The following is a 25662-nucleotide window of genomic DNA, read 5'->3' as shown; positions in this document are numbered from 1 at the left end:
AAGGGTGAGTTCATGCTAATATTTTGGATATTTTTTGTTTCGGTTCTTTTGTTGTCTTTTCTGAATCTTTGTTAAATTCATGTTCTAGTTTTACGATTAATCATCCGTCTCAATAAGAGAAGTGTAAAAAAAATTATGGCTAAGAGAAAAAGAAAAAAAAAATTCACTAAAATACCAAACAACTCATATTTTTTTGTGTAGAGTATCATATTATATGAATTTTTTCTACTTTGGTTCACATTATGAAAAGTTAGACAAAAATTACAAAAAAGTAAGTTGTAGTTGGAGTAATAAAAAAATACTGAAGACAAAATATTAGCGTGAACTCATCAATATGAACTGGTCATTTAAAATGTATGTGCGTGAGGGCTAATTTTAGAACTTTGTTTTGAAATGGGGAACATGTTCCTCTAATCTCATTATGGAGTCTCTATCCTTATTTAATGGTCCCTCATTTTATTCTAATCGGATAAAAAATAATATATATTTTCAAATTGATAATAAATTTTATATGCAATATGAATGTTGTTTGATAGATCTCAATTAGTTCTATTAGACAGTATTTTAAAATCACATAAATATAATATATTATTTAATAGTACTCCCTCCGTCTCTTTTTAAATGTCCTGCTTCGTAACTCCAACTTATTAAAAAGACATCATTATTACACCTTTCACATCAACTTTTTCCTCCACTTTCCCTACTTATCCATCATCATTACACCTTTACTCACTAACTTTTTAAAATAAAATCTACTTTTAGGGACAAAATAGACAATACACCAACTTTTACCCCCCCTAACTTTACAAAATGGACACTTATTAAGGGACAGCCCAAAATGGAATACTGGACACAAAAAAAAGGGACGGAGGGAGTATAAACAATTGAAAATGACACAACTCTCAAATACATTGTTAAATGGGCACGGAGGGAGTTTATGACTTAATTGCCCTCTAGTTTATTGTTTTAATGGACAAATTAGATCAATTTCATTATAATTAGAATAATACATATTTATCATTAATTGTAGGATAAAATAAATTTATTTACTAAAAAAATAATTAAAACATATTATTTACTATAAAAATATTATTTCCCGAAAAAAAATTAAGAAAATATAATTGAAAAGTGAGACATTGTGAGATATACACAACCCATCCCATATACTCTTATGTATGAGTGTGCTCTTTTTCATTTCATTAGGGTAATAATTCCTTCTGCTTGTCATAAGAAAGAAAAAGGAAAAAAAAAGAAGAGAGGAGTAATTCTTCACCCTTGGTTAGCCCGTAGAAAAGGGAGAGATGTGAGATACAGTGCCCAACACAGATACACAACCCAATACCTCCACCACCGCCTCCCTCTCTCTCCCCCCATCCCCATCCCCCTCTTCCAACCTCCATTCGCCAAAACCCAAATCTGCTAGGCCACACCGCCCTTGAGCGCCCACTCCCGGTCTGACTACTTCGACGCCGACGATTGGTGACCTCCTTCTTCTCCGATGCCAATGATCTCTGCGAGGAACACCCTGAGGTACCACTTGGATTTTTCAATTAATTGTGTTATTTATTTCCTCTCATTTTCCTCTGAGAAATCATGCGACCATAGAACAGCGGTGTACGACAGAAGAAGAGGTCCAGAGTAGAAGACGAGGTCGAGAGATTTCAAGGGCAACAAAGTAATTCACCAACCTTGCATAACCAATGACAGGGGTACCCCTGTCGTTCACAAATCCGGGCGCAGGTGGATTACAAGTCCGAAGTCTCCAATTCAGGGAGCAAATCGGGGTGGAGTTTTTCGCTTCCAAACACCAGAGAAGAGGAGAGGACGGAGAACAACTCCAGGTGCGAACCAAATCTGGGGGCAAATCCCCTAGCCAAACAAGCCGTTAATATAGCCTCATTCCCAAATGGTGGTTTTAAAGCTAGGAACCTTGTTGAATAACCCATTAACACTCAACCAAGCAAACCAAATCCATGCATTCATTCTCACCGACGGTCTTAACCATCTCCAACCCTTACTCATTCGTCAACTTCTCGTACCCCAACTCAGTTACTCTCAATCCACAACTCAATATCTCCGTTTAATTCTCTCCCATATGCAAGACCCATATGTTTTTTCATGGTCTTGTACCATTAGGTTCCTTTCCCTGCACAATCAGTTTAGAGAGGCTTTTAATATGTATGTAGAGATGCATAGATTGGGTTTGTGTCCAAACACTTTTTCCTTATCTCATTCTTTAAAGGCATGTGGTAGGATTGGGTATAAGATTGACGGGGTTCAATTCATGCTCAAGTTCATAAACATGGGTTTTGTAAGGTTGTTTATGTGCAAACAACTCTTGTTGATTTCTACTCAAAGGTAGGGTGTGTGGAGATTGCGTGGAAGGTGTTTGATGAAATGCTTGAGAAAAATGTGGTTTCTTGGAATTCGATACTATTTGGGTATGTGAAGTCGGAGAACTTGGCCTTGGCGCGTAGCATGTTTGATGAGATGCCGGAGAAGGATGTTATTTCTTGGAATTCGATGGTCTCGGGATATGGGAGAGAAGGGGATATAGAGCAAGCGTGCGATTTATTTTGCCAGATGCCAAAGAGAAATATAGCTTCTTGGAATGCGATGATTAGTGGATATTTGGATAGTGGGAAGATAGAATTGGCACGGAGTTTCTTTGATGCAATGCCGAGAAGAAATAACATTTCGAGAATTACAATGATTAGTGGATTCTCGAAATGTGGTGATGTTGAATTTGCTAAGGATCTCTTTGACTAGATGGGTGAGAAAGATCTACTGCTGTACAATGCCATGATAGCTTGCTATGCTCAAAATAGCTAATCAAAGGAGGCCCTTCAGCTATTCAACAAGATGATTCAACCCAATGTAAATATTCAGCCAGATAAAATAAACATTTGCTAATGTTCTATCCGTTTGTTCTCAATTGGGAGATATGACATTCGGATCTTGGATCGAGTCGTAGAAGCAACTCGGAATTCAAATTGATGACCATTTGGCTATTGCCTTGATAGACTTGTACGCAAAGTGCAGAAGCATTGATAAGGCATACAAGCTGTTTCAACTCTTGCAAAAGAAGGATGTGGTTTCGTATTCTGCAATGATTTTGGGATGTGGATTAAACGATAGGGCAAAGAATGCCATCACTTTATTTGAACAAATGATGGAGGCCCGAATTTCTCCAAATTTAATTACTGTCACTGGGATATTAACCGCCTATAACCATTTTGGTTTGGTTGAAGAAGGCTACAAATGCTTTAACTTGATGCAGAAGCATTATGAACTTGTGCTCTCGGTGAACCATTATGGAATTATGGTCGATATGTTAGGGCAGGTAGGGCCATTGGAGGAAGCATATGAGTTGATAAAAAGCATGCCAATGCAACCACATGCTAGGTTTGGGGAGCTTTGCTTCTTGCTTCCAGCGTGCATAGTAATCTTAAGATAGGAGAAATTGCAGCTAAGCACTGCTTTGAGTTAGAGCCTGATGTAAGTGGTTATCGGTCTTTGCTTTCCAATATATATGTCTCGGTTGGGAGGTTTGTGAAGGGGTTTGCAGGAAAAGATTCCTGGTTGTAGTTGGATGGAACAGAGTTGAGTCAAATCAAAAGGTGGGCGTAAATTACAAGTGTTCATTAGTTGGATAGGGACACTATCGCACTGCTATAGTTCTATTTTCACCTGACCACTTTGGCTTGGTTTGGTGTCATGGAATTTTGGAGCAGAGTTGAGTCAAATCCAAGGTGACAAAGGCTATAAGCCTATAAATCATATCTGATTCATTGGTTGGATGAAAGCACTTATACTTTCATATATCCCATTGGATTCTGAATTTGTGGCAGGATATTCCAGGGGGAGGAAAATATTGGGGATTATTTTCAGAGGGATGTGTAGAGGGTTTTTGCTTCTTCGCTTCATTATCTTAGTTTCTCTTTTCCTTTACATTTTCCTCTCTCTTTGTAGATCCCTCCATCAAAACACTGCCTCAAGAGTTTGTGAAATCCTAATGTTAGATGTTCTTGCTATAAAATGGAGATGGGAGATCTATTCTGTGGGAGGGATGGTAGTGTCTCATTTTGTATCGCAATTTATTAAATGTTCCGTGTTTGTCAATTGACCACCTAACATTGCTAAGCATTTGCTTCCATAATCTTACGGTACTATTAGGAATTTTGCATTTGTCAACAGTTCCCTTAATCAATGTTCTTTAGTTTGTGTTATGTGATTGTTTGGCAAGTTATATGTAACAGAAAAAGTAACATGAGTACAATAACATACATACGAGATGCATGTTTCCCATCATTCTTGACAACTTCTTGTTTATAGTTAGTTAAGTTGATGAAGAAAATGGTTGAGATTATCTTCTACTACAACTAACATATAAATTTTTTATTTGACATGGTCCAACAAATTATATTAGATTAAAGTTGTTTTTAATTTGCTTGTCATGTTTTAGGTGATATTGTCCCCTAGCTGTATCGTTCCTTAAGTAATAGGGAGCTCCTAAAATGGTGCTGCTCCAACCTTTGGAGTGTGCTCCTGCGCTCCCAAGTAAGGAGATTAATAGGAGCCCACTCCCATTGATGCTTCTTATGAAGATGAGAACTTTTGAATGACCCTTGTAGGGAAAAATAGGGATTTATCACTTGGCAACTCATATATCTAGCTCAAGTCATTGCAAAGAAAACCATAAAATGTAACACCCCAATTTTTTACACCTATGGTGAACTTGACCCATATTTTCAGTACCTAAAATGATTGCCCTTTTAAAGTGCATATTCTAGGCTACATTATTTTTTTAATATGTGTGCATGTTCCTTTCATACTTCCAACCTTGGGAACTATCATATTCCTGGGCTCCTGCTTCTTCTACAGTTTCGTGCCACTAAGTATTGTTCTATGTTTTTGCTCTCTCTCTCTCGTATAGTCTGCATGCATATGCTCTTGCGCTTTTGCATATGTGGGCATCTAGGTGCTTTCTTTGTAAATAGAAAGAGCATCCTGAAAAAGGAGAAATTCAACCCATCATTTTTAGAACTTTCTATCAAGCAAAATAAGTAGTTGAAGGTTTTTCCTGGATCTTTGTGAGATTTATATGCAACGACTAGACAATATCATCTTCATTTAAGTATTCACTTAGTTTTGACAACCCTTTCAAGGATTGTTTAGTTTCTTAATGTACTTAGAGGACATATAGACAACATCATAAGCTTGGAAACTGAAAGCTAGAACAATGGCATAGCTGGGGGTTGCTGTTGCTCATACTTTTTGTCATTAGTTATCACTTCGTCTTATACATAGTTGTTGGAATTTTTTGTCAGTGTTTGTTGCAGCTTATGACCCAGAAAGACTTCAAGCTGAAAAGTACAGCTGATTAGCCAGGAAGCAGGAGAAAGAGCGCTTGGCATCAACTCATGGTAAATTGGTCTTTTCTCTTAGTAGTCATCATCTTCATTGTCCATGAACTAAGGATTAACATGCATAAATTTCCATTAGGAAGGAATTATATAGAAGGTATGTAATGCCATCTCTGACAACGAAATTTTTTGTGGTGTTGTGACTTGTGTAAAATTTTTGTTCCACTAAATTTTTGTGGAGTTGTAACCAGTTATTTTGTTTGTATTCTCTAAAAGTTGTAGAGCTTACAGAAGTTTTGTTTTTCCAATATTTCTCTTCTTTTGGTCAACCTTTTGCTTTTCTAATTTTCTACTGAAGATATTTTGAAGAGCTCGTTACCACTCTCATAGTTTCTGTCCTCCTTTCTTTTTCATGTTTTCTCTTATTTAATTGGGTTTCCACATTTCGTTTAAAAATTTGCCTTTGCAAGAAAGAAGTACATTAGGAGCAACCACGACGCTGAATGCATGTAGCAATCATATGAATTGTTCATTAACAACTTTGGATTTTAACAATTTCATTCAATTTGATAATTTTCTACTACTTCATTCATCTTTTTCGTTCTCTAATTTGTTGCAAATAATATTTCGAGATGTAAGTTATGATGGCCTGCATACTTATGATTCTGCTTCATTATGTTCCATACGGATATATTTTATTGAAGTGGATACCTATAGTTGTTGATAGATATAGTGCTTTTTAATGATGTAAGTTGAGAAAATATATAACATTCTCATTAACTGCATTTACGTCCTGTGCATATAGGAGAATTTTACTTGTATCATGTATGTTTATTGCATATTATGGATATTCTACTAGTATCATTTATGTTTTTGCCTCAAGCAGATTCTATTTGGCGGAGTCTACTTAGGTCATTGTAACATGTTCCTAGACTAATCGACAAGGTGTTGCTTAACTTGCTCGGTAAAATGCCCTAATTGATTTACGTTGACACAATTATCATGTCATTGTTCATCTTCAATATAAATTGGGCGATTCATTTGGATTCTCCTTCAATATTAATGACAGATGTAGTATAATCTTAAAAGACAAAATATATATACAGATATCACATTTGGAAAGTCAAATGTCATTCGCAATAATGATTGAGAACTCCCCTCAACAAGTACTTTAAATTACTTAGATTAGCTACATGAATTCACTACTTGCAATTGATTATCTTCAAAGTCCTATGCTCAGTAAAAGCATGACATAATCGTATTTGTAATTTATTGGTTCACCAACCTCCTTATCAACTGAATCACTAGATAACCATTAAGTTGTCTACAATAAGAAACTTTCCGTTATTTATACCATTAAAAAATAATCGTTTTCCCACAAACAACAAGATTTACTATTATCGTGTTGAATCTTTTGATTTTAATGTATTTTCTTTATGTGTATTGTTGTAATTTATAGCAGCTATAGATTCTTGTGATCAAAATAGGATTTACCACATTCAGTATCGGTGCAGTTCGATAAGGAGGTTTTCTCACATAGTATGACCTTTAGATAAGAAGGTTTTCTTGCTTGTTAGACATTAGGACAAAAAGAATTTCTATTACTATGAATAGATAATGAGTTTTTTATACGCTTTAAGATAATGAGGATGTGCTTTACAAGGCCTAAAAAGATAAAAATTAGATAGAAAAAGGAATTTCCAAATTGGGGCATTGTTTTAATTAGAGGTGGGCCGTAAGTCTAGAAAATACTGGGAGCCTTAAAGGATTGAGCCTCGTGCAACATCTTTACCAACCTCCAGAAGAGTATTAACGGAATGACTCAAGATGCTTTATGCCCTAGATGTTATCTAGACTGGAAGGATTATATTCATATACTTGTTAATTTCCTATTCAGGAAAAGCGTGGTCTAGTTTCTCTAATTTAGATCCAGGATGAAGAGGACATCACTTGATTGGATGTTTTTCATGCCCCATTATTCAAAAAATTACTACTATTTTCCAGTTGCTTTCGGTACATTTGGTTGTTAAGTAGAAATTAAAAATTGGTCTCCTACGCTACCAAGATTATGTGGAAGTATCGATTTTATTTCATGAAGTCATTTGGTCGCCCAAATAGATTTCAAGAGCTCTTGCTCTGCTTATTTGATAATATAGAATGTGATGTATAATCTATTCTTCATTTATGCATAAATATGCTGATGAAATTGGTGAGGTTTCTAAATCTCTTTCCAAACTTACTTTTCGTCAAGGGAGACACATTGGTTGGTGTTTTCCAGGGTAAAATAGGTTGAAGATGAACATGCATGGAAGCTCAAGAGCCAATCTTTGACCGGCTGAATTTGAATGAGTAATCAGAGAAAGAAGGCGGATTCTGGATCATGGAAAGGTTGGAATTTAATCTATGGAGTGGTAAGTGCTGAAGCTAAGTTATGGGAGATCTTCAACGGCCTCAAAACCATTAAGGCTCACTAGTTGCAAAATGTGTGTGAAGAAAAACGGAATGATGTATTATTGATTGTCTTTAAACCATAACATAGCATGCCTTTATATAGGCTACAAGACACATAACAAGGAAATACACATAATAAAGAAACCTAGACTAACTAGGAAACATAGATAATAATCTGACTAAACTTGAAATAGAATAATAAAGCTTAGAAAATATGACAACATAATATTTCCTAATATTATGTTAACAATGTGGACATTGAATCAAATCTGAAGTGGAAAACAACTTGATCAAAGAGGTTGCAAAGCGAAGAACCTTAACAGGCCTTGATGCCACGAATCCTCTTGACACACATGGGTGCCTTTGGGAACGCGGACACAGGTGGGACATTGTTGCCGTCAAGTTGTGCCGCTCCACCAAATTCCCCATATAGAATCGTGGCAAAGGAAATCAAAGTATGACTGCTAGAAATGACAGTACAATTGATATGTGGTGGACATACATGGTGGGGTGGCACCCCAACTTGCTACTTACAACATGCATAGATTTTGTTATGAATTGTATAATTTCTTATCCAAGTGTTAAGATGTACTCCGTAGTATTCTATTGGCACTCCGACTTTCAGGGATTTTTTTTCCCTCTAAAGGCGCGACCCCCATTAACATGTATTATCGGTCATTAACGATTTGAAGGGGCAGGCGTTTTTGATTGAGAGGAAGCAATAAATTAGGGTTACAAGAATGATGAGTTTCACCTTGAATGGATGGTTAAGTTATGTGCAGTGAAAAACAATTACTTTATCTTACGTTTTCATGCACGCGCACACTAATATCGCTATATTGGGAGAGACAATGATTATGTTTCCATATGAATCGTTAATTTGTATTTTAATAGTGTCTCATGCTTAAAATTTCAAGCTCCTGGTTTCACCTTTGCAATCGAGCACTCTTCATGAAGGCAATAGAGTCGTAGTTCACTTGGCAAAGATAGGAACTGACCAAAACACTCTAGTTAGTTTTCTTCTTTCTTTTCGCCATTACCAAAAACAAAGTCATTTAAGCTGAGTAGATGCACGTGAAGTTTAACATCAGGATAGAGCGAGGACTTACCTTAGCAATGGCCAAATCTAGGTTTGTAGAAAATGGACGTTTCGTTCAAACATGAAGTTGGTGTTTTTTTAGGCAAATCCATCTCATTAACGTAGCATGTTAAAAGGTGAAATGACACGTGCGATTCTTGTGCCTAACACAACCTACTTCACTCACCATTTCCTCTTTTGAACTTTTAGTAGTATCTTTTGAGCTTCCAATTTCTACTAGTGGCCTTATTCAAGTTTGTCATTTGTTGCATAAACACAATGATAGATTTCTTTTAGCAAGGCCTTAGTGAAAATGACAAGTTTTCTTCTAATCTCAGTTAAGTTTGTCATTACCATAACACAGTCTTCATTTTATCATTATTTTGTTTCCAACTTTTCCTATTATCTTTAAATTTCCCCATTCTTCTTACATGGCGCATTTTAGGTTTGCAACTTCTAGTACACAAGGTTATTTTCTTTAATGGAATCTACCTCATTAATGTAATGCATGTGCTATAGTTGGCAAATAAAAATAAAAGATAATTTCTCACTTTGATAATGTGAAATTAATAACGAGAATGAAATCGATGACATATTTTTTCATGAGATCTTAACGTAAAATTTATACCTTTTAACTTTTAATTATACCATTCAATCACCCAAAACACCCACATGGGCTAATCTAGATTCGTCATTTTCTTTAAGTGGGCGTAACATTTTAATAGGTTGACACGTGTCCTTCTTTCCTCATCTTGCGCGCCTATTCCAAAGACAAGTTGTTTGTTCGCAACAAAATGTACTTCATTTATCATTTTTCTCTTTCGTATTTCTAGTAGTGTCTTTTAATCTCTCAATCTTGGTCACGTGGTGGTTTAAGGTTATTATGCTTGGTATGAATGTATACTGCACAATTTGCTTTTAAGCGAATCCACTCATTAGCGTAGCATGTTAATAGGTGAAATACAAGAAAAAGAGATAATTTCCATGAATGAATTATTCATATTAAGTGTTTGCAAACTTAGTATATCTACCCAGGTCGTATTAAAAATCACATTGCAGTTTACAGCGCCAGTGCAAAAACTCGAACTCATGTATTGAGGCTTTGTTTGGAACCCAGAGAAGAGAAGGGAAACAGAGAGTAAATTCAGAAAATCTCCTCTCCCTTGTTTGATTCGGTAGTTGAAAAGAGGAACAGAAATAGAAAAATACTTGAAATTGATTTCCATTCCTACTTTTCTTTTATTTTCTTTCTTCTCTTACAATTTCATGCAACTTTTCTATCTTTTTGTAAAACCAAACAATTGAATGTAACACACTTTTCCTATAATTCTCTCTCCATTTCTCTTTTCTTCCCCACTCCCAAATATAACATAATCTTTCAAATAGCATTCGCTTGCGCTCTCAATCTTCGTTGCGTTCGTGTGCTCAATTCTCCCATTCACGAATTTTAATAGTTGGTAAGGTTTTTGTAATATGCTTTCATACTCGTACTCCCACACTTGCACCCGTTCCCGCATTATGCAATTAGAGCATAACAACATTACATTAGACCTCCAAAAGGGATAATACCACCACAAAACATAAGGTAAAAAGACATGTTTTCTTTTGGTAAAATGGAGCAAGTCCTATTTCGAGGCCTGAAATGACTTCCACGAGAGAACTTGTTAGAACTTTAGAACCACGTCAAAATTGTGTTAAACGATTTATGTACCGGATAGACAAGCCGAGTCAAGCTTTCTAGTATTTGAGCTTGGCTCATTTACTATACCATCGATTTCGATCCATTTTTTTTTCATAAGCCGAGCCTATATAAACGGGCTGAACTGAGCTTTAGAGTGTTGAAATTGGCTTAATTTCTAAGCAAGCCTAAAACTCAAGCTTCGCTCGATAGCCTAAAACGGGCCGAGTTTTGAGTTGCTTACCAGCAACTTGGTTAGTTTGCGGCCCTATTTTACTCTGACAAAAGCCAAAAATGCTCTGTCCATAGTACACGCCAAACGTGTATATATACCCCTCGATCTTCAGACCAAAATCCCACATTGTCACTCTCGCTTCCTGCGCAGCTTTTCCCAGGTGGGTCCTTCGCTTACGGTTTGCTCTCTCCCTCTACTCATTTCTCAAGATATGTCCTTTTGATTCAAACCCATTTCCAGTCTTCCATTGGTGCTTAATTCTCGTAAAAATTCAGACCCATCTCTCTCTCTCTCTCTCTCTCTCTTTGCAGGGACAAAATGAGTAGTTTAGTGGAGAGGCTTCGCGTGAGGTCGGATCGCAAACCCGTTTACAACATAGATGATTGGGACGACGGTGAGGATCTTGATCTGAAAAGACCTGGGTCGGGTTTGGATCAGCAGAAGATTGAGAAGATAGTCAGAGATGATGCGGTTTGTTCTTCCCGTGTTGTTTTTTGTTGTTGTTTTCTTGATTTAGTTTTTTGGTTTTGTCAATTCCCATTGGGGTGTGATGTATGCAATTGGGTTGTTAAACTCTATGATTTTTGTTTTTTGAACGGCAAAGAAAATTTTCATTAATCATGAAAATCAAGAGATGAAAACCATACAACAGGTAAGATATGCATTGAGAGAGGTTCGAAGAGCGCAATTGCTCTTCTACTACTGCTAAATTTTGATTCTTGCATCTGGGCCAAAACTGAGATTGTTTGTTTTCACAGGCTTTGTTAGACTCCTACCCTTTTTACTTTGGTGGACTTGCTTTGGTTGTAGTCTGTTGTTTTCCTGTTGTTTTTGTTGTTATCTTGTCTTAATTCCTTCAGTTTTTTCAATTCGCCTTGAGGTGTATGCATGCAATTGGGTTGGGAACTATTTGTGCCAAAAGTGTGATTGTTTGGTTTCAGGCTTTGTTAGATTCCCTGCCCTCTTTACTTTGGTGGGTTTGCTTTAGTAGTAGTCTGTTGTTTTTTTAGTTATCTAGCTTGGTTCGTGTGGTTTTGATAATTTCCATTGAGTTGTGATGTGAACAACTAGGTTGTGTCTACGCCTAAAGGTAGATTGTTTGGATTCAGGCTTTGTTAAACTCCCTGCCATGTTTTCTTTGGTGGGTTTGCTTTCGGTGTAGAGGATTTTTCTCCTTTTCATGCAGAAAGATTTTTGCTTCGGTTTTCTTCTGTAGATGCAAGATTTAATGCAGCTGGGGAGAAACATTATACAGTCTAATCCCAACCCTACGGACATGTGGGGCCACCCTACTTGGTATGAGCGGTGTAGTACGTGGCAAGGCTGTGCACCTGGGAAAATGATTCGTGATTGTACGGATAATAGCTCATTCATAACCTTATGAAACATAAGTCTGCATGAGATTTTTTGATGTGAAATGGATTAATGCTTTAAGATGATACTGAAAGAGTAGGTTTTGTATTTTTATATGCTGCAGGAAGTTACTTATTGTTAACACCGGTTGTTGGGATTGAATAACGGTTTTAGACATTTATGGATCAAGCGTTCCGAGGGCATTACAGTTTGCCTATGAAGCACCGACACCAAGGAGTGGCCGGATCCGTGTTGGGCTCTCCAGGGACACACCGAAGTATGTAACATGGCGTGCCCATTATTATGGAGGGACAAGCCAAAGACACGCCCGATGCATGTGGGACATGGCAAGGACACTCATGGGGACACGACTCATTGACTTTTGTAAATTTAAAAGCTTTTCTGGGAATAAATATTTTATAACTTCAATGTTGGAAAAAGTGTAATAAAACCTGTGTATATATAGGCTTATACCATTGGTCGATAACATATCTGATAGGAGCCCTAACCAAAATATTTAGTGCTTATCTTGTAGGTATGCATTACGGAAAAGTTACTAAACATAAAATTACTGTGTACCATGCCGTGCCCCCCTTTTTTTGATAATTGGCCTGTCCCATGTCCTTATCCGTGCTCCATTGCAGTCTACTTTTTACCAGTTTGGGTTGTTCAGGAAAATCTATGTTACAAGCAAATGCCAAAACCCTAGCTTTTTTCGCAATTAATGTACAATCCGGAACATTGTACATTACAGTTCCGAGATGATAATTTAACCATCCCAACACATCGCTCATTTAGTATTGACTTCCTTCTGTAATGCATCTGTCAGTTATCCCACATACTCTCATGGAGGCTTGACTTCTCGCACTAATGGCCTAGATAAGTTTTGTTGTTTAGTTTATGGCCCAGCTCGTATTTGGGCAGACAGAGTGTGTTGGCTGGGTTAGATATCTTATTTCATGAAGGCCTATAGGTCCAGCATATACAACATACCATTTTTTTTGGACTGTTCAATTTGACGAGAAGTAAGGTTATATATATGTGTGTGGGTGTGTGTGTGTATTATATACATACATATATATATACACACACACTTAGGATCCAATGATATATATATACATATATATATATACACACACACTTAGGATCCAATGAGGGATCCCGCACGGCCTTACCGTGCGGGACTCCCCTTTCCCGATCGAATTGTGACGATCCGAGCCGCTCAATGTGTTCAGAACGTGATTTTAAGGGTACCCGCGAGAAATCAACAAAAAAAATTGATCGGGAAGGGCTTGATCCGAGCAGTTTTTTACTTAACCGTTCAATAAAAAACTGTTCAGATCAAGCCCTTTCCGATCATTTTTTTTGCTGATTTCTCGCGGGTACCCTTAAAATCACGTTCTGATCACTTTGAGCGGCTCGGATCGTCGTAATTCTATCGGGAAAGGGGAGTCCCGCACGGTAAGGCCGTGCGGGATCCCTTAGGAGATCCGGACTGTATATATATACATGGAAGTGCCCGTTCGGGTTTAGCAGATGTTTTCTTTAAGAATGATAACAATGTGAAACTTCAAGAATTTTCAAACCGGAGTTCGGAACCTATTCGTCCAGCTGAAACTTCAAGGTAGATGTGCAAGTGTAGACTTGAATTTATAGGCATGTTTCCCTTGCTGTGGTTGGCATTCTGTGAAAATTTAGATTTGTCTGGCTTAAAGTTCTGCCCCTTTTCAGGTCACAGCTAGTGGCTACTACTAAAACACACTTAATGGAAGAAACACATAATCTGTGTTTTTCAGGTCACCACATAACCCTTTAGATTTCAAACGATATGTCCATCACAAATCTGGTTTCTTCATTTTGGTACGTACCTTTTTGTTGGTAAAGTAAACCGCTTTGCCAAGTTGGACTAGAATTAGGTAGCTTATGGGGTAATAGGAAGTGCCAGTCAACGTTTGTGGTACATTGTCCTTCGTCCTGCTTCCTCGTTATAGGAAGCCAGAAGTTTAAATGCCCTTTGCATGTGGAACTTGATGGAAGCCGTAGTTCTTTTGAACTTTGAAGTTAATCTGAAAGAAGTTCTATCAGTTTTAAATCTATATCGCAAAAACTTGACTTTACAAGTACTTAATTGCAGGTCAAGATTCTAAAGAGTGATCGTCTGTAATAGGTAAAACGGTATACATTAAGAGTCAAGTTTTTAGAGGTTTGAGGTTTTGGTCGGTGGCTGATCAAATGGAAACTTTCGATTATGTCTCTGAGCATCTGTAGGTGGAAATTTTAAATCTATATCGCAAAAACTTGACTTTATAAGTACTTAATTGCAGGTCAAGATTCTAAAGAGTGATCGTCTGTAATAGGTAAAACGGTATACATTAAGAGTCAAGTTTTTAGAGGTTTGAGGTTTTGGTCAGTGGCTGATCAAATGGAAACTTTCGATTATGTCTCTAAGCATCTGTAGGTGGAAATTGTAAACAGTTTTTCTGTTCTTCCTTTCAGAGTAATATCCGATATACGTATGTGGCATTTTCAGCACCTAATGGTAGTGTCGCCTCCCTAGCAGGATTCTTGCAAGGAGATCTCAAAAGTTTTTTCAATAAAGAAGATAGTTCCAGGAATAAGTAGGCTAAAGACTATAAACTCCTGCGAGGTTCTATCCTGGGATTACTGGTGCTATATTAGGAACATTTTGGGACATCATGTGATATGATTCACTTGACATGCTTCAGTTTCGTTTGCTTCATTTATATGACATCTTTATGTTGTAATCTCTTACATTTATATACTTTTACGAGTGTAGAAACTATGCAGTCCTTTATATTTTAATTTTCTTCATTCTGTTGTTTATTTTGCATGTAGAAAGATGATTTATGTCAAACATGCGGCGGAAGTGGAAATCTTTTGGGCTGTGAAACATGTACATATGCCTATCATCCTCGGTGTTTGGTTCCACCATTGAAAGCTCCACTTCCTAGCAACTGGAGGTGCCCTGAATGTGTATGGTTCCCTGATGCTTTGATGCTGCTAGTTTTGTTAGATTTTATGCCATTGTAATGCACTGATGCTATAAAAGGATGGAAATCTGTTATCTCTGCAGGCTTGCCCTCTAAATGATATTGAAAAGATCTTAGACTGTGAAATGCGCCCTACTGCTGCTGATGATAGTGATGCCTCTAAGCAAATATTTATGAAGCAATACCTTGTCAAGTGGAAAGGACTATCTTATCTTCACTGCACATGGTAGTTCTGTGATTCATTATTGCCTTTGATTATTTTTGTGTCATAAAGGAGCTTGTTTATCGGGACTTATTTGATTTCTGCTATTGAAGAATGTTCTGCTATACAGTTTGCTAACATGTGAGCTACTGGGAATGATTCTAGTTGTCTTTTTGTGGGATAGTATATCTGTGTCTGATATTTTTTTTGTTTTTTGAATAGTAATGGAATGCTTCCCCTCTATGCGTTGAACTTTTTTTTGGCAATACTGTAATATTGTCTTTCATTTACTGAATCTCAGGGTGTCGGAGAAAGAGTTTGTTAAAGCTTACAAGGCACTTCCTCGGTTGAGGACTAAAGTAAACAACTTCCATCGTCAAATGTCATCAATTAATAACTCCGAAGATGAATTTGTGGCTATTCGTCCTGAATGGACTACTGTTGACCGGATTCTTGCTTGCAGGTTAAACCATCTCAACCTACATTCATAAACTTGTATAAATGGTCCTCCACTCTAGCAGTCTGAATGATATATTATCACCTTCCCGGCAATTCAATTTGAGTTCAATGATGTCTTCTGAATTTAAACTCTTTTGTGAAATGTATTTGTAACTTTGAGCTTTCTCATGTGAATGAATTAGCTTGAGGAGAGCCATCAGTTCTTTCATTGATTTGCGCTCTGTTTTTCTTTCCTTCGAATGGAGATTTGGGTAAATTGGAGTGAAGACCGAAGATAGTGTTGTAAGGTTAAACTTGTCTAAAATGACAAATGCAATTGAATGATCTTGGATGGACAGTAAATGCGACCATTAAATATTTTTGCAATAGACTTCCCCCAAATTTTGGTCATAGGTTCGATTCTGATCGCCGGCTTTTCTCTATTTATCTTTTAAATTGTTTCCTAAATATATCGATTGGGTATGGCTTTGACTATTCCCGGAGCCTGACAATTAGTTGACCATAGACATGTTTTAATTAATGGTCTTATAATAGATACACCAAGTTATCGTTGCACACCCAGGCTTCTCTTGCGTCTTCTATGGTTATTGTTGAAGGATGGCTGGGAAGCATGGACTCTCTCTTATCTGGATTAAGCAGCAAAAGGCTGCCACATGTGAGCATATCCATCATCGAGTCTCCAAGAATTAGCCCAATAGCATGTATCCAGGTTGACCCATGGAGGAACATGCAAGGATAAGTTCATGCATGCTTGTTAATAGCAATGAGATAAACAACGAGCCGAGAGCCAAACCTTTCTGTCTGGAATAGTCACAACTAGTTTCTGCCAAGATATATATGGATATAGAACTCTGTATCTGTATATGAATTAATTAATACAAAAAAGAAGGAAAGATGAGATTCATTTACTAACTTCTTGCCTGAGACAAAATCATCACATCAATGCAATTTATGGTTACATTTACCACCCCTGAAAGGCTCTAGGGACATTGGCTATTATTGTACTTAATTTTGTTGATACGACTTGGATTCTCATTCTTCATGCGTTTCCTCGACTTGGGTGCAGTTATAGTGGCTAATATGACTTAACTGCACACAAATGTAACTTTGCTGCACAATTAGACTATATTGGTTTCTTTTTTGTTCCTTTTAAATGCCGTTTTGGCACCCAACTTATGGTTTTATATAGTTACCTCGTTGTAGGGTTTAAATGAACATTTTTGCCGTAAAAATGGTCATTCAAGTGCCAAAATAAATATATAATTAACCACAGTTACATCTATCTATCTGCGTAGACAGAAATTGACCTAAGTGTGCTGAAAAGCGCCTCCCGTCATGTCTTCACATTCTTCTGCTGGATTCTGTGGTGATTGCGGCACCAGAAGCAATATTACGGGGGTTGTACACCGATAATTTCCCCCATATCAGTCCATAACACCTGAACATGTACCCTTGACATTCCTATTTGGTAACGTTCTAAAAAACGGTAGGCACTAGTCGAGCGGAAAAGGGGCACCTAGCGCCTAGGCGCTAACTAGTGGGCTGCCTAATCTCGGTGTTGGGCCACCACCTAGGCAGCCTAGGTCGACTTTTAGAACATTGCCATTTGGAGATTAGGCAGGTCCCACAAATCGTGTAATAACTGGCTAACATTATTCGATGTGCCAGTAGTGGCATTGGAACCATTTGTTTCCCTTACCGCACTATTTTTCTCCAGGTATACCGTATGTGGTTTTGTCTTTAAAGCGCATTGTTGGAAATTGTCCCACATCTGTTAATTATCTCCTTCAAAACTAGTATATGAGCCCGGGCGGCCTTTCTACTCATTGCCAATTGGTTTTGAGTTGGATGCTTTAACATGGTATTAGAGCTAGGTTTTTGTAGGCTTTTCCCCTTTGTTTGTGCCATAGTTGCACTTTGTTTCGTTGTGATCCGTGTTGTTCTAGATCATTTGTTGACCTTTCCACGTGCGAATCAGAGGTCGCACGTGCGGGTGAGTGTTGGAAATTGTCCCACATTTGTTAATTATCTCCTCCAAAACTAGTAAATGAGCTTGGGCGGCCTCTCCACTCATTGCCAATTGGTTTCGAGTTGGATGCTTTATGCGTACTAAATGGATTAACATTGGCTTTGAATAGTGCCATTGAAACCAATTTCTTAATTTCATTTTTTGTTCTTGTACTTCATTTTCTGTGCCCAAAAGTTAGTTAAACATACTAAACTTGTGGATTTCAGTAATGCATACATGCATAAGGAGTAGGAATCACTTGATGGATCGAATACAACTAAAATAGCTATGCTAGCCCGAAATTAGCTGGTAAGTAGATAATTGAGTTGGTTTGCGAATGAATATGGAAATAGGGCGGTTCTAGAATTGGAGTGAAACCCTAGGTGGTGTTGGAAAAATCAGTTTGAGATTTCATTTCGTTGCTATTAGGCGAGGTAGGGCGCCACAAGTTATTTTCACATTCTACTGAACTTTGTTAAAAACAATTGATTCTGTTGATGTATTCTCTGTTGATGTATTCTTTGCTCTGTTTTTTTTGTCATAATAATTCTTGTTTCCATAACACAAGTGTGTGGGCTTGAGACATTTAACAACTTTCATGATTTTTTGCAGGGGAGGAGATGACGACGAGAAGGAGTATCTTGTTAAATGGAAGGAGCTTTCCTATGATGAATGTTACTGGGAATTTGAGTCTGATATATCTTCATTTCAACAAGAAATTGAAAGATTTTACAAAATCCAGTCTAGGCGTAGAAAACAATCTTCAAGTAAGCAGAAGAGCAACACTCGTGATGCCACAGAATCAAAAAAGAAACAGAAAGAATTTCAACAGTTTGAACACAGTCCTGGATTTCTTTCTGGAGGTACATCATTCAGTATGATACAAGCTTTCTTTGATTGTGCATGGTTGTCTGTAATTTCTGTTTTGATTTGACCAATCATTCTATTAAATTGCATTTTGATGTAAGTGAAGGTTCACTCCATCCATATCAGCTTGAAGGGCTGAACTTCCTACGCTTCTCTTGGTCCAAACAAACACATGTGATACTTGCAGATGAAATGGGCCTAGGTGGGTTCTATACTGTTCTCTTTTGTTCTCCCTTTCCTTTTCTTCTTGGAGTCCCTTTCTTCAAATTGATTGTTTAGTTTCGTTTATATATTTCTATATTCACCAGTTTCAAGCTTTAGTAGTTGTCACTGTTACTGTCACTATCAGTTACCTAGAAAGTGTCCGCAACTTTTAACGCGCTTATTCCAACTACATTTATTATCATAGCCGGAATCAGTAAAGATGAGTTTGTTAATCTTATGTCTTTAAGTGAAATAACTAGAATTGTAGTTTCTACAAAATACATATGATTTCAGGGCCCATGCGTATGACCAAGTAGGATGAATACTTGTCATCAACATGTGGATGTGATGTAGATAAATGAATGTAACCATTGGTTTACCTTTGAATGCAGGCAAAACAATACAGAGCATTGCTTTTTTGGCATCTCTTTTTGAAGATAGTCTGTGTCCACATATAGTAGTAGCGCCACTCTCAACACTGCGTAACTGGGAACGCGAATTTGCATTATGGGCACCTCAAATGAATGTTGTATGTACACGCTTTTTTTAACCTTCCAATAACTATCAGTTGGCATCATTACCTGGATAAAGTTGCATGTCACAGGTCATGTACGTTGGCTCTGCCCAAGCTCGAGCCGTTATTAGAGAACATGAATTTTACTTTCCCAAAAGGAAGATGAAAAAGAAGAATGGTCAAAGTGTTGGTGAAAGCAAGCAAGATAGAATAAAGTTTGATGTCCTCCTAACATCATATGAAGTTGTTAACTTAGACACAACAGCATTGAAACCGATACAGTGGGAATGCATGGTTTGATTCCTTATCCTGTTGAGTACTTGGCTAATTACTTGGCTAATTTAGAGTATGTTTCTTGCTTGGCTAAACCATGTTGACAAATCTATGTAGATTGTTGACGAAGGTCATCGTCTCAAGAATAAGGATTCAAAGTTGTTTTCTTCATTGAAGCAGTACTCCAGTAAACACCGTGTCCTTTTGACTGGAACGCCTCTTCAGGTTTGTCATCAACTCTAGTGGTATGTTGGTGGGTACTGTTAAAAATTCTATGAATGCCTTCCAGGAACATGCGAATGCCTTTTTATTTTTTATTTTTTATATGATGAGGAACATGTGAATGCTTGGTTGCAGTCTATGTGAATTCCTTGGTTTTTTCCCTGCAATTTGTCCATGAACTAAAGATGCCTTCTCGTTCGAGGTTTTTACGTGTAGCTCCTGTTTTGGACCCCCTCTACCCGCACACTCCAGAAAAAAACGAAAATGCACCGTCAAGGATTTTTGGAGTATTTTCTCAAAGTTGCCCTTATAAAAGTGTCTAAACCACTAAAACCCTATAATAGGAAAGTGCACCCTAAAACCATACGAAAGTGCGTAACCTAAAATGCCAAAACCTAAACCCTAGGGTACCCTATGAAAGTGCCTAAAACCCTAACTCTATGAAAGTGCCTAAACCACTTGTTAAAGCATCCAACTCCAAATCAATTGGCAAAGAGTGGAGAGGCTGCCCAGGCTCATATACTAGTTTTGGAGGAAATAATTAACCGATGTGGGACAAATCCCAACATTCTCCCACACGTGCGACTCCTGACTCGCACGTGGAGAGGTAAACAAAGGATCCATAACATTTGGATCACAATAAACAACAATGCACTTATAGAACAAACAAGGGGAACAAATTTTTCGAAACTCTAGCTCTGATACTATGTTAAAGCATCCAACTCCGAACCAATTGGCAAAGAGTGGAGTGGTTGCCCAGGCCCATATACTAGTTTTGGAGGAGATAATTAACCAATGTGAGACAAATTCCAACATTCTCCCGCACGTGCGATCCCCAACTTGCATGTGGAGAGAGGTAAACAAAGGATCCATAACACTTCAAATCACACTTAACACCACTAAAGCCCTATAATAGGAAAGTGCACCGTAGGATATACCCTACTGTAGGGTAGGGTACCCTAGGGTTCAGGCACTTTCATAGGGTTTAGTGAATTTAGTGAATTTTAATAGTATTTGAAAGGTAAAGGGGTAATTTTATCATAAGGTTATACTTGGAGCCTTGGAGGTAATTAAAAACTGATCATCCTTAATGGGAAGTAAGTACACTGTTTCTATCCTTAGAGGTAATTTGTTGTTCTCTTTCTTGGTTTTCCGTAGGTGAATTATTGTAATTTCTTAATAGGTGATTCCTAAGATGCGCTAACCCAGTAGTATACATAGATTGTTATTTGAAAACAAAAGACAAAAAGGTTATCTGGGCTCCTCTTCATGGTTTCCTTATTGACGCCCTTCTTCTCGGCATAGAGTTTGAAGTTCTTGAATCTTAGGTTTATTTATGTCTTTTGGGAAGAAAGCATATTTCCAAGGAGGTAATATGAGGAAGAAAGCAGGATTGATTCAAGCCAAATGTTGAGGGAGATTGACCAGGGGAATAATTCTGACTGTGACAATTGGGATTGACAATAGAACTACCACCTCAAGGAAATTTTCCTTGGTCCTGTGGGTCTTCTATTCTCTAGAAATCTCATCTAAGATCAATGTGTCGGGACCTTTATGATTTTATCTTAGCTTGATCAGGGAATTTTAATTAAGGCCCCTTTAGTCAAATTAGTGGTAATGCTTGGCTCAATGATCGTTATGTATTTGAGCTAGTAGTCCACAAGCTTTCAACTCAGATAATATATCAAATTGTCCATAAGCTGATTTTTCCAATCAAATAATCCTTTACTTCACAAGTATTGAGCGTATTGGATGAACTCTACAATGCAACTCTCAACCTTCGTATGTGCCGACATAAAACTAACAAACCAAACCAATTGAATGCAAAGGTGCTGCTGTAATCTTATGACACAATCAGGGATGCTGACCTGGAATTGCCTGAAGATTGACCCAAATGAGCTCCAAAAAGCTGCTGAGATGGTGATGTGTACAATTCATGTGGTTTTACATATGTCAGTCTGCATAGTCTCCTGAATCCTGCCTGATAGTTTTTCTTGTAATTTGAATGACTATAGAAGAATAGAGTTTAAAGGAAAGCAAAGAGGTTTAATTGAAACTGGAACGAAGGATAAAAAGAGAAACATTGGGAACTCTCTTCTTATTCATTGTTTTCATACTAGTTACGTTATATACATATATAGACATATTAGTTTTTTTTTTGAGCAGCTATATAGACATATTTTTGTGTGCGTGTGTGAATACATAGAGAGAGAGTAGCGTTTCTCTCCTTGTTTATTGCTTTCTCGTAGAGAGAGAGAGAGAGAGACCTTCAATGCAATGGATTGTAACGCCCTCTCACATGACGTGGGCCCCATGTATGTGTAGGTCCCCATGTATGTGTAGGTCCCACACCATGTGAGATAGAGAGAGTAGCGCTTCTGTCTTCTGGGTCCAGCGCACTTAACGCTTCTAAGTCCAGTACTCTGTGGTAAGTATATGAGTTGTAATTAGCAAGGACTTATTTGGACAGCTTTTAGAATCTTGTGATCTCTACGTATCATTAATTGTGCTGGTCTATACCAAAGAAACTAATTTGTTCCATTCTTGAAATCTTAGCTTCGCCATTGGCGAATACATTACTGATCCTATATTTCCTCTAGAGATGATTAATTTATCAGTCCGAGAAAGGTTAGTCAGCTCATGGATATCTAAAAAAACTAGTAGGATCCATTTTGTTTTTGAAATACTAAAGGTTGGATCACAGCATGCATCCTATCCAGCATCCTTGTCTAATTGTTCAGGTTGGAAACATTGATGCTCAACTGTGGCGAATTTTCGGTATGACCAAACGTTGTTCTGTAGAATCTGTACACACTTAGGATTCACTCTGCCCAATGTGTAGCCGGTTATTTATGGCATGTAAATTTCTATGTTTTGGTAAGTTAATGAAGAGGAGCCTTGGAAAATTGTTGCATAATCTGTGTTTGGGAAGTTCTAAATTCGTAGAGACGGAGATATGTGGGTAATAATGTTGGATTGCATTATTCTCATTGGTGCATGAATATTGGTATTGATTTATCATTTAAGTGTAGATCATCATTCTGGCCAAAGTGTGTTCTCACTAAAACGGGAACATCATTGGTATTTACCTTCAAAAGAGAGCTTACTTGCTTCTTGTTTATATTGGTTCATTTATATTCTTTTTCCTTCATGTTCTCTGCTCTAATAAAGTCTTAGGGAGCAATTTTTGGGCCCTTACTGTTGAAATTTTCCTAGATCTCACTCCGTATTCTTCTCTTCATCATCCATTAGTTTCTCTATCTTCTTCCCCTTGATTTTTTCTCACTTTCATTATCATTTATTCCCAAAAATAGTTTGAATCTTCTATACCAAGAGATACCTGTTGTGCAAGGTAGGCCACTTTTTATGCTCTTTTGGTTTACATTTGGTGTGTTCATATTACCGATCTAGGATGAACTGATGTTTTTTCATCTCGTCAAACTTTTAGCATGTTTTCATAATCCATGTCGATGAAAAGGAAAATACTATGCTCTCTAATAGATATCGGCCTCTACACATTGGTTTTTGGGCTCTCCGGTACCGTTACACTCAGCTATTCCGGTGAGAATGGAAATCATGTGCTAATCAACCGAATCTCCTGTAATGTATCTCCTGTAATGTATCGGTTCATAGCCCCATTGTTGATTGGAAAATGTTCTAGTGTTTTCCATGTGGTGCAAACAGATGCGGGAATGGCATTTGTAGCAATTCCCTGAGTTGGTTGTTATTGTTTTCTTTTGCATTTGTAAATATCTCATTTTGATTGGTGGGGATTCTGTTATGGTAACTGCATTTGTAGCAATACAACTTCATTTTCTTTTGAAGTTTTAATTTCGATGATGTTATGCAGAGAAATTCTTCATGAAGTTCAATTGCTAATATCTGTCATAACTGCCTTGTGCCCCACTTTCTCATGCTTAGGAAGTTCCATTTCGTCATCCTTGCAAGTTCCTTGCCACATTATTGTGTGGGCATTTATAAGGCTAATTTAGCTGTTGTACTCTAAATTATAATATATATGTGTCCTTACTTGTCCATTGTTGTCTCCTAACCCACTGCATTCTGCCAACTATATTCCTATGGTTTCATTAACTTTCCGTCAAATGACGAGCCATATATTTCTAGATTTTAGTTCTAGAAATTCTAAATCTGCTTGATTGCCTGTTTTGTCCACACTGCTTCTATAGTTTTAGAGTGCAAAAATGGTTTACTGTTTTAGTATGTTATAATGCAATTGTAACTTTGTGAGTTTAGTATACAAAATCAAGTAGTTAATGTTATAATGCATGAAGTACTAATTCTTACGAACTTGTCGTATTTTGATTTTTCCAGAATTGTTAAATGCTTGGTTAGCATCTATGTAGTCTGTCGTGTCTACCTCCATGTTTTGGCTGTCCGGTTAACATTTTGCCTTGCCATATCCAAATCTTTTTTTTGTTTGCATTGGATGAGTTTAGCAATCTATTGAAGAGAAAAAAAAAATACTGATGTTGTAGGGATGTTAGGACTTGCTGTGACAACAAACAATCAAATTGTCAATCGTTGTAGTTAACATAGTAATTTTCAAATGGGATTTCTCTCAAATTTTTAGATTCTGAGTTTGTACAATTCAACATCAAAGGTGATGCAAGCCAATGATAGTAGTGTGCAACTGCTATGCAGAAGAGAAAATAAACCGAAATAAACCGTACGACGAGTCAAAAGCAATAAACCCTAAAAGCTAAGAAGGCCTATCACATACCATCAATGCAAGGAATCCATAAAGTAACGTATTTATCTCAAACTAGGTGGAAATGGGTCTTGACCAACTATATAAAGTGGGACACAAGAACTCAACAATGTGAATGTTTCTTGACTCCTGGTAGCATCTCCTAACCAAACGCATTCAAAACAAAGGACTTAATGACCACAAATTTCATATTTATCCACCAATCCACCTTCCGCACCACCCAAACAGGAGCCCCACCACATCCTTATGGAAGACCCAATGTATCTCAAGGCAAACTAGGACCAAACTCCACAAGTCATTAGCCACCCTGCAATGTAGAAGGTCAATTATGCCCTAATCCATATTGTGTAAGCAACCTAGTTCGGGCCTTAATACAAGGAATGCTTCTCAAGTTCCCGTGATTAATGTTGGTGTTTGACCCTGATAAGCTGCAGTTTGGATTTGTCTCTTTAAGATTGTTCAACATTGTGTCCCTCCTCTTATCTTGCTTTTACTCATTTTTGTTAGTCATCCATTATATCCCTTTTTGAATTTGAATTTAATGAGTGTTTGCTCGATATATCTATATGTTACTGGCTAAGTATCAGTACGGTACTAAGGTGGTATACATTTCCTTTCTGACACATAAGTATTATGATATTGCTAGTTTAGTCAGAGTCGATAGTTGCATTTCTTAGTTGCCAAACGATGAGTAATCAGATGGCTATTGAACTCACTTTTAAATTCCCTACCCACACATTTTTCAAATATCCTCGAATGGCCTTAGTCTGGAGCGGGGCCAGGATATTCGAGTGGTAATGTCGGCGTGGCTTGAGCTGTATCTTTCATGCTAATGTTTGAAGTTTATATTAAGTGACGCTATATTTGGCCCGAGGTAAACATTGGTGGCAAAATGTCAAGGGATATATATGGCCGGCCTATAGGCAAATGATCATTTATTTAATGAATAGCTTTTCTATTAGCTCTTTAATTGTAGCCAAGTTTTATAAACTTGCTATAATACAGTTTGAGT

The 25662-nt window shown here is 37.4% G+C and overlaps 1 protein-coding gene and 1 pseudogene across 3 annotated transcripts in view; both read left to right on the top strand.

Moving 5' to 3' along the window:
• Positions 1 to 1906: 1906 nt before the first annotated feature.
• LOC131317540 (pentatricopeptide repeat-containing protein At4g22760-like) lies at positions 1907 to 3588 on the top strand (annotated as a pseudogene).
• Positions 3589 to 10825: 7237 nt separating this feature from the next.
• Positions 10826 to 25662, top strand: part of LOC131317772 (CHD3-type chromatin-remodeling factor PICKLE-like) — a 37261-nt gene continuing 22424 nt past the window's right edge. For all 3 annotated transcript variants that reach the window (XM_058347392.1, XM_058347391.1, XM_058347390.1), the window contains exons 1-10: positions 10826 to 10968; positions 11120 to 11279; positions 15018 to 15155; positions 15256 to 15398; positions 15676 to 15837; positions 18454 to 18704; positions 18815 to 18910; positions 19305 to 19441; positions 19517 to 19720; positions 19817 to 19924. In XM_058347392.1, coding sequence (XP_058203375.1) covers positions 11127 to 11279; positions 15018 to 15155; positions 15256 to 15398; positions 15676 to 15837; positions 18454 to 18704; positions 18815 to 18910; positions 19305 to 19441; positions 19517 to 19720; positions 19817 to 19924 — 1392 coding nt within the window. In that variant the 5' untranslated portion in view covers positions 10826 to 10968; positions 11120 to 11126. The remainder of the gene's footprint in view (positions 10969 to 11119; positions 11280 to 15017; positions 15156 to 15255; positions 15399 to 15675; positions 15838 to 18453; positions 18705 to 18814; positions 18911 to 19304; positions 19442 to 19516; positions 19721 to 19816; positions 19925 to 25662) is intronic.

Source organism: Rhododendron vialii, chromosome 2a (assembly GCF_030253575.1).
Source record: "Rhododendron vialii isolate Sample 1 chromosome 2a, ASM3025357v1".
Lineage (NCBI taxonomy): Eukaryota > Viridiplantae > Streptophyta > Magnoliopsida > Ericales > Ericaceae > Rhododendron > Rhododendron vialii.
Note: the sequence above shows the minus strand (reverse complement) of the source record. Positions and strands in the feature narration are given on the sequence as shown.